General features: G+C 43.7%; 1 protein-coding gene across 2 annotated transcripts in view; it reads right to left on the reverse strand.

Moving 5' to 3' along the window:
* WNT2 (Wnt family member 2) overlaps nt 1-12,204 on the reverse strand; it is a 104,314-nt gene that overhangs the window by 47,262 nt on the left and 44,848 nt on the right. Inside the window, exon 5 of one of the 2 annotated variants that reach the window (XM_004602069.2) lies at nt 3,997-9,004. The exons of the other annotated variant lie outside the window; for it this stretch is intronic. Coding sequence (XP_004602126.1) covers nt 8,775-9,004 — 230 coding nt within the window. The 3' untranslated portion in view covers nt 3,997-8,774. Of the gene's footprint in view, nt 1-3,996; nt 9,005-12,204 lie in introns of those variants that run through there. 2 annotated transcript variants of the gene reach the window in all.

The raw sequence follows: 12,204 nt of genomic DNA on the forward strand, positions 1-12,204 counted from the left end.
AGAGCGCCTTGCTTACATCACAGTCTGAACCATGAAATTTCTTTTGTTTTCCTGTGAATAATATGTAGAGGTTGAAATAAATCATGTGCATTGTTCCTTCCAAATGTGCCATTCTGTGATTCCTTAAATATTCACTTTCGAGATCCTTTAAGTGTCAAACAATCTCACTGCTCTTTTGAGGCACCATTTCCATATGGCTGAACACCTTGAACTGCAAAATTGTATGTCTATGATATGCAAATGAAAGGGACCATCTTGACCCATTCAATCAGTTCAAGAAAGAGAGAGAAAAGAGAAAGAGAGTGAATGAATAGCCAGAAGAAGCATTCAGATTCATTTTTCTATATAGACAGAAATGCTTATTCTAGTTATTAAACCTTGTACAAGAGGAAATTTCTCATCTGTGAATCATGCTTCTAATAAAATCTCCAAGGGCTGGTGTAAATGCTTTAAAAAAACACGGCTGCTTATTATTTCATGAGAGTTGCTGAGAAGATAAGGCATTGTTTATAGTTACAGCAATATATAGGAAAATTAAACCCATACTCCTTCAAGTTGTACTCTTAATCTGGAAATATTTGTCTTGATTAAGCATGATTCCACATGACGAATCAGAGTTCAAGGCCTTGAAGTCTTTATTTCTACTGGAGAATAATGATCAAGAGGCAGATACTAAAATTTATATATTCAGGTATACTTTTGGTATACTTTTGGAGATGCCAATTCTTATTTTTTTTATTTTCTGCTTTTTACTTAGCTTGTGTGTGACCCCCACCTATAACATCAAACCCCTAAACATTTACAGATGGGTTTGTGGTGCTCTCCAACTAAAGTGGGCAATCCAGCCGAGTGAATACTGGATGCATCTTTGGCATTTATTTAATTATTTGAATTGGCTCTATAGTCAGTAATGTGATTCCTTTCATGTGCAACTCTAAAGACAGCCTGACAATGCTATTAAAATAGGATGGAGGTGGGTGGTGGGTGGGCGTTACTGTGTGGAGATATTTGAGGCTGTGATTTGGCTGCAGGGGTCAGAACTACTCACTGTCACTGTCACTGCCATCCCGTTGCTCATCGATTTGTTCGAGCGGGCACTAGCAACGTCTCTCATTGAGAGACTTATTGTTACTGTTTTTGGCATATCCAATATGCACGGGTAGCTTGCCAGGCTCTGCTGTGCGGGCTCCATACTCTCGGTAGCTTGTCGGCTCTCCGAGAGGGGCGGAGGAATGGAACTCGGGTCGGCCGCATGAAAGGTGAATGCCTAACCACTTGTGCTATCGCTCCAGCCCCAGAACTACTCAGATATGACAAAATCAAGTTAAAATCCAAAAGGAGTCTACATAGTAAACTGAGTATGTTGATTAGATTTTATTCAGGCAATGCTATTCAGAACTAGAAAAAGGAACAGAGAAGAAATATTTGTTCACTCAAGTAGTTCCTATCTTCTCTTTTTAAGGAATATTCACAGGCTTTTGGGGGAAACCTGAAATATAAATTTTATTTGATCCATGAAAATTTATCCAGTAACAGAACACAGGCTTTTGGACTTATTCAAGTAGGTGTTACCTGCCTCAAGTTCTCTGGTTGCCTGGGTTTACCCTTATTTTTTTCTCCACTTCATCTTCTGCCTGTGTCCCCTCCGCAATCTGAGGGACAGCTTGTGAGTCACAAATGGCTGGCTGTGTGTGTTTGTGTGTGTGTGTGTGTGTGTGTGTGCATGCATTCAAGTCTTCCTCTTTCCCTCCCTTCCCTTTCTTTCTTTCTTTCTTTCTTTCTTTCTTTCTTTCTTTCTTTCTTTCTTTCTTTCTTTCTTTCTTTCTTTCTTTCTTTCTTTCTTTCTTTCTTTCTTTCTTTCTTTCTTCCTTCCTTCCTTCCTTCCTTCCTTCCTTCCTTCCTTCCTTCCTTCCTTCCTTCCTTCCTTCCTTCCTTCCTTCTTTCTTTCTTTCTTTCTTTCTTTCTTTCTTTCTTTCTTTCTTTCTTTCTTTCTTCTTTCTCTCTCTTTCTCTTTCTTTCTTCTTTCTCTCTCTTTCTCTCTCTCTTTCTTTCTTTCTTTCTTTCTTTCTTTCTTTCTTTCTTTCTTTCTTTCTTTCTTTCTTTCTTTCTTTCTTTCTTTCTTTCTTTCTTTCTTTCTTTCTTTTCTTTCTTTCTGATCAAATATGTGATCTGGCATTGCAGTGGAAATTCTATCTCCACACTAACTTGGGCTTTCTATGTTTTGCCATGCTCCTCTTTATTGTGACTCTCTCTTCTGTTTGGAGAAACTCAAAATTGCTCAGCATTTTTGTGGAAATTCATAATATTCTTACTTTCTTATTTTTCCTGAGGTTCTTACCCAATCCACAACAAATGTGGTAAAAATTCAGGAGTTCCAAGAGTACTTCTGTCACATTACTGTTTCTCTTCTGTTGAATTTTTTTCTTTTTGAACCCCCAGTTGATGCCCATCCCCAGAAATCCAGGACTGCATGCTTTCCCAGTCTTCCAGGATGCAGAGTGTGGAAACCCAAGTGAGTGCCAAAATTCAACCTTTCTAACCCCGCGACTTTCCTTGTGGAAGGATTCACCCTTCAATCAAAATGTTTCCCAGCCATTCTGTCCCAGCTGCTCTGATAGGTGCGTGCTCAGAATGACTCCCATAGAACTACTATTCCCAACCAGGTGCAGCTGACTGAAAATTACAGGAATAGAGATACAGACACACACATATGCAATCAAATAGCTTTTCTCTGATGATTTTTTAAAATGATTTATCATAAATTTATACTATGGAGAAATTCCAGGTGTTCAGCTGAAGATCCCACTCAGTCTGTGTGTAAGTACTACCACCTCTATCTCTTGAAGGCTTGCATTCTAATAGAGGGCTCACTCCTCAGTGGCCGATGAGGATTCTCAGTTGTCACTGTCACTCCGCATTCCGGAAGGACATTTGTTTGTGTCTGGAGACACATCTGGGTGGCAGGGAAATTGTTTCTGGCATCTAGTGGGTGGAGATGAGGCTTGCCTCTAAAGACCCAATGAGGATCAAGAGAGGTCTCTCAAAGGGTTAGGTGGGGCTGGAGCGATAATACAATGGGTAGGCATTTGTTTTGCATGTGGCGACCCAGGTTTGATTCCCAGCATCCCATACGGTCCCCCGAACACTGCCAGGATTAATTCCTGAGTGCAAAGCCAGGAGTAACCCCTGTGTATCACTGGGTGTGACCCAAAAAGCAAGTAAATAAATAAGCAATCCAGTAGGTAGGGAGTTTGCCTTGCACGCAGCCTACCTGGGTTTGATTCCTCTGTTCCTCTGCGAGAGCCCAACAAGCTACTGAGAGTAAAATAAATAAATAAATAAATAGATAGATAGATAGATAGATAGACAGATAGATAGATAAATAAATAAATCATCATCCCGATGATCGTCGAATTTCTTGAGTGGTCTCAGTAACGTCTCCATTCGTCCTAGCCCTGAGATTTTAGAAGCCTCTCTCTACTCGTCCTTCCCAACGATGCCACATTGGAGGCTCTTTCAGGGTCAGGGGAATGAAACCCAGCTTGTCACTGGTTTTGGCATATTAATACACTATGGGGACCTTTCGAGGCTCTCCCATGTGGGCAGGAAATTCCCAGTAGTTTGCCAGGCTCTCCCACAGGGAGAAGTAGGCTATAAAATATTGCATGGCCACTAAGCGGCCAAATAAATAAATAAATAAATAAATAAATAAATAAATAAATAACTGTCTTATAAAAAAAGGGTTAGGTAAAGAGAAATTTTATTGATAATGTTGGGAGGAAACTTAAGGGCAAAGACCTTTGAAAACCATAGAGGCATATGGCACCAGCTCTTCTTAAGCTCCATCAAGTGTGAACATTTCTGAAAGGAAGGACAAAATCCCAGGGATGTGAGCATCTTGACTTTGGGGGCATTTGGGCATCTTTGGGTGCAGAGCCAGCATCTCACCTGTTCAGGTTGCCCCCAAAGCATAGAAAAGAAACGGAGGTGTGTGTATTTACTTTGCCGAGGGAGAGTTTATTTCCATTTTTTGAGCTTTTGCTGCTTGCATATAAATAAATAGCACATACAATTAGGCTGTAAATATCTCATTAAAGAGGTGAAGGACATTGTATGTTTCCAATCAAGCTGAGAAAATACCACTTCAGGCTGGAGCAAGCACGTACATGGAAAGCAGCAATTTGGAGACATTGGTAGGGGAGGGTCTCACGCTATCGGGGAAGATGATGGATTCATATATCCTGTGAATCATGCTGGTACTATGAGTGGCATACACAGAGATGGTAACCACAAGGGAGAGAGGCCGAAAATCTCAAACAATTTCTCAATCTGACCCCCGTATGTCTTACCCATGAAATAACAAGAGCAGTCATTAGGATAATAAGACAATCGTCTTCTTATCTTCCCTGAAAATTGTTATAAAGTTGAAGAGACTTCTTAATCAAGCTGTGTTAAGTGTAGTCTTGAGAAAAGACAGGGGAATCGTTTCCAGAATCTGCAGGGATTTCTTTTCACCAGAGACTTTGGCAAGACCATCACAAGTTTAAAATAACAAAGTCAACACTGAAAATTCACTTTATTATGTTTTGATTTCACAGAAAATGTAGACTTGTAAATAACAATAGTTCTTTGAAACAATCTGCTGTGACACTTTTATTAGCTTGTGGCAGTGGGAGGTTTGGTTAGACAGGAATCCATGTGAACATCATGAAAAAAAAAACTAGAGTTGGAACAACTATGATTTAGAAAAATAGTGATCATGTTGGGCTTTGCAAACTACCTGTCACCTCACTGATCCTCAGAAAAATGTAAAGAACATTCGCATGGATGAGTGAAAATTTTCTCTGCCTAGGTAAGGAGAAGGTCAAAATAAGCACATCTGAGCTGTCAGCCTGCATTGGCAGATTGCTTTTCAGAAGGTCAGCACAGACCTGACAAAAGCAATTTACCAGCCGGAGAGCTGGTGAGGTCTATTTGTTAAGAGTACAACTCTTGCTCTTGATATAGGGAAACCCAGATTGCAGTACAGTAAATAGACACAAAAGAATGGTTCTGGTCCATTGGACATCCTTCTGAGCCTTTATTTTGAGAGCCTTTATTTTGGTAAGAGGAGAGATTTGTGTTCTTCACTTAGCAAGACAACACCAGCCCCAGGCCAGCCTCAAAGAGAGAGAGAGAAAAAAAAAGGGGGTGGGGGAGTGGAGGGAGAGACAGAAGTAATAACAAAATCTGGGCCTGCAAACGTCGTCGTCCATTACACTCTCATGCACAGTCATGTCGCTGCTCCTGGCAGAGAAGCCTGCTTTGGGTCTTGTAGAATCGGTGCAGGATTCTTTTCTAAGTGGCCATGTGAAGTTGGGTTGTCTAACTTTCAAGTTACCCTCTTTTAAAGAGCAATGGGGTCTTTTTTTCAAGTGGTATGACAACTCCCACCATAAGGGACACGGCTGTGAGGATGGAACAGATTGCTTGGAAAGATAGTACAGAGCGTTAAGGGGCTTGCCTAGTAATGCAGCGATGCCAGTTTGATCCCTGGCACTGGTCAAGGTCTCCTGATCATTGCTGGGGGTTCACTCCTGAGCACAGGATCAGGACAGAGCAAAGCTACACGACAGAAATGAAACCTGATCACCTGCCTGAGTCTCAGAGCTCCTGATACCACAGGAACAAGACAAACAGAAGGAAGGTGGAGCTGGCAACAAGAGCAGACAAACACAACTCTCCAACCACGTCAGGCTCGGCAGGTAGCCCCAAGAATGACAGGGCTCTTCCCCTCACTCCTATCCTCTGGTGCCCTGCAGACTAAAGCATCCTTTCTTGGATTCCCTGGCACGTTCCCTTCAATCTGGTGACACCCACACAGACAAAGGAAAGCAGACAGTGTTCTGGGGCGCCTTGTGTCCCATTTCCCTGTGGTTCAATAATATGCGGGGTAGAAACAGAGGCCAAGCCAAGCGTGGAATTGCCACTGGGGGCATTTGTGTGTGAGCTGAAGCCACTGGTGGGAAGGCACGGGTCTTCCAAGGCAGGGAATTCAGTCTTTCCTAGCCTTAGGGGATGTGCAGGCTGCAGTGATGAAAATGAAGAAAGCATGGTGACAGAATCCAGACATGATCCACTGGCACCACTGAGTTAAAAGAGGAGAATATATTGAGGCAAACAACACATTTGCTATGTCTCAAAGTCATGTGCAGGTTATTGTAGAAAACACGCATGAGCTAGCTAAGATTTCCTCATATGAGAAACTACTTTGTATATCACTGAAAATGAATGAATATTAATCTTGGCTTAGAAAGTTTCAATGTAGACTTCCCCCTCCCCTTGAGGAAATTTGCGAGGGGATTGGACCTGAGTGGATTCTCTTATTCTCTACTTGTTGAGTCATTAGTTCCATACATTCTTTTAAAAGTCTCAGATAATCAAGGGCTTAATTATAGAATCATAATCATGCTGGTCCTCTACCACACTCTAAAGCAGATGAGTTTGAAATGATCTTCACAAAATGTTGTTTTCCAGGAATGAAGAGTCTCTACTTCAGAAGCACACACAGGGAATAATAATTCACTTTCTTCCCACAGTGCTTCCTCCCACTGTCCCGTAGCCCCCCGACCCACCAGACTCTCTGTGCAGACTTCTACATGGATATGCCTTGCCTCTCGGCTCCCTCTCAGGAACAAGGCAGTTAAGTATAAAAAAGAAATCGGATCTAAACTGACCCAGGAAGACAAGAGAAAAAAAAAGAAAAGAGAAAACAAGGAACATCCCCTTGGATGCTAAAATGATTTAGGTACCATTGAGTTCATCCTGAGAGACTGGCTTGCTTTACTCTAGAAAGGGCTTCACTGTTTGAAACAGAGCACGGAGTCATGGTGGCTGTCTGTACAGATCCCTTCACCTCTCGGTGTCAGTTTCCTTAGATATAAACTGAGAGGGACTGAGGTGTCCTCTGAATGTTTCCATGTGCCACTATTTCCACAGATGTACGATGGCTGATGATGCCGGGACCCAGAAGAACCCCCTCACCTTATAGCAAACGTCAGTGTGATTCAGACTGAACCCATGGGCCAAACCTTCCACCACTTCCCCCAATGACCCACACTAAGCTCAAAGCAGCGACTCACCCGCCACTGTTCCCACACTCCAAATCCATAAGCTCAAAAAAAAGGAAAGAGTCTCTTTGGAACTATTAGCGAATTCTGAGGTTTGGGAGTGTGGGAAAGGAGAAGAATTCTGCTTTTTTAAAGATGAGATGAGGAGGCAAATATCAAGACAAGAAAATACTCTGATAGGATGTTTCCTACAATTCTCTGTCTAAAAGTCCTTCTAGAAAGCAAGGGGAGAGATACCAAAAGTCTAAGAATGAGAGAACGAGCAGGCACTGATAGTTTAAGACCAGATACATATTATGAAGCATCCTGTTAGTTCTGTGAATAATTACATTGAGAACAAGATCCTAATTCAGTGAGGGGATAGAATCCAGTTCACCTTTTTCTCACTGAATCTACAGAATGGGGAAGCAGCTTCTCCGCTTTCCCTGGATGTCATCTTTTGGCACAAGACAGGGGCTGACCACAATTTGTATACTGATGTTCTCATAATTACAGCTGGATCTTTTAATGATAGTCTCCCTGTTACGATGCATGTGTAACACAATATGCTAGGGTTCCCGGCTTTATACACAAAGCGCCTTGCCATTTGCTTGGGCTACAGTATCTTGTCATCGTGTGAGCAACAGATGAACACAATTAACTATGACAGGTCTTTAAATATGCCGGAGGGTGATGGGGGCTAGTTGATGTTCCTCTACCCATGTGGCGAACTTTTTTTAGGCCTCTGCTTATGGGAAAGGCTCTCCAGACCTGAACTCAGCTCGGAAAACCTCTTTGTCAGCTCTCAGTTTCCCTGATCTCATCATGCCAAAAGTCTGCACTCAAAGCTTTTTCAGTTACAGAATTCCACAGGTCACCTGCACTGCTGTGTCAAGATGCATTTTCTGCTTCCCCACTAAATAATTTTTCTCCCTCTCCTCCTGATAGTAAGAGAATCCTGCCAGATCGTCAATCTTCTGTTTAAATGCCCTTCAGATCCTAAGCAAGAAAGAAGTTTCACTCTTCAATGTTTTACCTATGAGAGGGCAGTACTGCAAAGCAATCATTTCCTGACGTTCTTGTACTATTACGACGATTCAATGCTGGCCCCACCTAGTAATGGCCCTGCCTTGTGATATCCAATTTTACTATGGGCACAAATGCCTTGAAAAAGATATATTCCTAAGCTAAGGTCTTTTTTGACAGTCGCCATTCCCGAAGCAGTAACCATCTACTGCCGGAGGTCGCTCAGGCTAAACCTTTGCTGGCTCTTTTTAAGAATTTAAGTTCACTCAGTGGTAGCGGGTCCTACTTTCTTTAGGTGAACATGTGTTGGAACACCCAGAGAGAGCTCCTTTGAGATGTTCTCCCCTCTGGTCAACAACTCTAGAAATAAGAAACTTCTGAGGGGGTAGGAGATTGGAGACGGGGATTTGGGCCTGCACCTCTTCCCTCAAACAGCCTTTTAGGACCCTTGAATGCTGGAAGTCAGAGAGAAGAGGGCAGGCTTTGCATACAGCATGTGACCTCAGTCCTGGGTCCCCAGAGAGGGAGAGGCTTTCTGCAGAGACAAAGGTCACATGCCTTGGAAATAACTCCCCTACAGAACCCAAAGGCCCAAGGTCCCTGCAGATCCATTGGCGTCCTTCCGAGAGGAGAAGAGGCTGACGATGATGTCCACTGGCGTCAAGTGGGAGCTGCCCAATCAGCGCTCTTGGGGGCCTTGCACGTGTGCACATCGAGGGCCTCCAGGCAGTCCTGACAGCGCACGGCGCAGCACCAGTGGAACTTACACTCGCATTTGGTCATCCGGGTGACTCGGGAGGTGTCATAGCCTCTCCCGCAGCACATGACTTCACAGCTGTCCATGCCTCGGGAAGTCAGGTTGCACACACGGCCCGCTGTACCCAAGGAGCCTGGAAAATAAGCCACGGAGTGGTCACTGAAAACATGTGGGCAATATAGCAGACTTGAGCAGGTAAATCTCATGCATATTTGCCAGGACACTAGCCATTGTCTGATGCCTAGTGCTCCTTCGAAGAGCCACCAGAATGGGCCACCCCCGGGAGTCAGTGGCAGTCAGCCCAGTAATGCCCAGAGAGGCAAGTTCAGGAAGGCTGGATGCAAAGCTTGGGATCTGTCACTGGACTCCAGCAGGTCAACTGCTGAGTTGTTAAACTTTTTTAACTAATCCTTGAATTGAAATCACTGCTAGATCAGAATTTTTAAAAAGCCTCTTTCCTAGTCCCCTCACTTACAACCTCAAAACACAGTAAGAAAGCAATGGCCACATTTATCTCTCAAAATTTGTCAGGGTGTGGACCCCTCACAGGATAGATAATGCTGCCTTCTTAGGCTTGACTTCATTGAGTAAGAAGAACAGAACTCTGGGTGCTGGTGGGAAGGTGTGGCCATTATTTGATAAGCTTAGATGAGGGGCAACACCCAGCTGGGTTTCCCCGTTGTTCTGAGGGCCATACAGATGTGTGGGAGGCTCCTGTTGGAGCCAGGACTCTAGGCCTTGGATAAAGAGAATGCCATTGAAAACACTCCTCCAGCAATTTCCAGCAGACATGGCCTTAGTTAACGTGGGTCTGCTAAGAGGCAGTTCATCTTCATGCATTTATTTCTGAAAAAAACAAACAAACAAAAAAACCCCAAACTCAAAGATATTCTATTCTTGGAGAAGTACCCCAGATTCTTCTATAAGCACATTTACTGATGTTAAAACCAGGTGTACTCAACATTTTGGGGGTGTTTTTGTTTTTTTTCTTTTGGTTTTGGGGCCACACCTGCTGATGCTTAGCTATTACTACTGACTCTGCACTCAGGGATCACTCCTGGCAGTGCTCAGGGAACCATATGGAATTCCTGGGATCAAATCCTGGTAGGCTATGAGTGCCTTACCGAGTATACTATCCCTCCGGCCCCCGGAACTCAGCATTTTTGGAGAGTCTGCTTCCTCCTCTCCTTAGAGACGGATGCTTACAGTTACATTGAAAAATGCACCCTACTGGACTGTTAGCTGCTGAATGGACAAAGGGTGGGCACCTTCTGGACCAATCAAGTTTCCTTGGGCATGGTTGATTTTAAGGAAGACTATAGCTCTAACCAGGTACAAACTCATTTACAGCCATTAGCAGCCATGTGCCGCACTAAGATCTGGAGATTAGAAGCAATCCACAGAGAGACAAGAATGAGGCATAGGTGTAGGAGAGCAGGGACAAGACATGGGAGGAGAAAGCTACCCAGTTCCAAGACTGAACTATTTTTTGGACCTGCCTGCAATTCTCCCTGAGGCCTGTCTGCATTCCAACCATGGGGTTCCTCTATCCCTGTAATAAATTTCTCTTTATAGCTTAAATCACTCCAGATTCTATTACTTACAATCAACAATTCTTAGTCATTGACAAACCTAGATAAGCTAAAGTCTTTGTTAAAGCAATAACAACTTTCTCTCCGCGGGAAAAGATAGCGACTTAATTCATGTCCAGTTCCGCCACCATTGAACTAGGAAGTTCTCCCACTTCACAACTCCTTCCATGCCTCGTGACTCTGCGCTTATCACAATCCACACTGTGCTGGAATTATCTCGAGAAATGCCACGTTGCCCTGCCTGTCAAGAAGGACCAGGGAAGCAGCCAGGTTCAAGTGGAGCATGGGGTCAACAAGAGCAGAGGGCTGGGCAGAAACTGCTCAGCCTGATCAGGCCACTGACAGCAGGAAGGCAGGCAGGGGAATTCATGAAGACAGGAAGGATGGCAAAGGGCGGGGGGTCAGGGTGGAGGGTGGGTCAGCCAGGGATGGCCCTGAGCCTTCGATGTGCTGAAGAAGCAAAGGGTTAGAGGGGGCAGCAGCTGGTCCTGCACTGGGGCAACTATCAGAGCAGTTCCGAGAATGATTGTACAAAAAGACTCACTGCCAAACGCTGCCTCTAAACAGCACACCCATTATTTCATTCAATAAGCATTTGGTGGACACAAACATGCTGCGAATAGGTCACTGTTTCGGGGTTTGGGTGGTGGGGAAATAAGATAGTTAGGATTCAGTTCCTCTCCTCGGGAACTCAATATAATGAAGAGATAAATATGGAAAGAGATATTTCCATTGCTTTGAGATAATGGTTCTAATTGCTGGACATCTACAGCAACTTATCGTAGAGTTCTGTGGAAAGTTCCACTTCAGTCCAAGCTTGGAGATGGTAGTGAAATATGGATATTTAAAGCTGGACAGATCAGGGTTCGAATCCCCCTTTTGCCACCTATCAAATGTGTGACCTTGGGGAAGCTACTTAATCTCATTAAGCTCCAGTTTCCTTCCATGAAAAAAATGGATTAAAAAAGAAAACTTCCTTCCTCATAAGCTGCCACGAGGATAGAATGAGATAATGGAAACATCAGGCATAATAAATGCTCAATAAATGTTAACCATTTATGAGCTTAACAGCGTTTGATTACCTACTAGGTGCAGGGCACAGTTCAGCGGGCTTGAAATGTATGTTAAGAAAACCAAGACTCTGCCTTTAATGAGCTTGTTTTCTGGGGGCATGAAGCAAGCATAAGAGAATAATGACATTGTATTGGTAGAAACAGAGGCAGCTAGGAAGAGAGAAGGACCTGTTAATAGTGTGGCTTAATGAAGGAGATGGCATTAAAGAAATGATATGAAGGGTGAGTGGAAGCTTTGAAGAGAGAATGGAATGAGAGGCATTCCCAGCAGAGAGGATCAGAAGGCTGGTACATTAAACCTGGCACAGTCAATGGGGTAGGGCAGAGACCCAGGTGTGTGTGTGTGTGTGTGTGTGTGTGTGTGTGTGTGTGTGTGTGTGTCTAAAAGCACATCAAGGGGTGCTGCAGCAACAGCAGGTTCAAGAATTTTTCTGTCTTAAAAGAGAGGGACATACATAAAAGGACTGCACTCACTTGTGGAGTATAGAATAACATCACATGAGGCTGACACCCAAGATCAGTAGATACAAGGGCCAGGAAGATTGCCCCATAGCTGAAAGCCTGCTTCATGAGCGGAGGGGAGAAGGCAGATGGAATAGAGAAGGGATCACTGAGAAAATGATGGCTGGAGGAATCAGTTGGGATGGGAGATGCATGTCGAAAGTAGA

Source organism: Sorex araneus, chromosome 1 (genome assembly GCF_027595985.1).
Source record: "Sorex araneus isolate mSorAra2 chromosome 1, mSorAra2.pri, whole genome shotgun sequence".
Taxonomy (NCBI): Eukaryota; Metazoa; Chordata; class Mammalia; order Eulipotyphla; family Soricidae; genus Sorex; species Sorex araneus.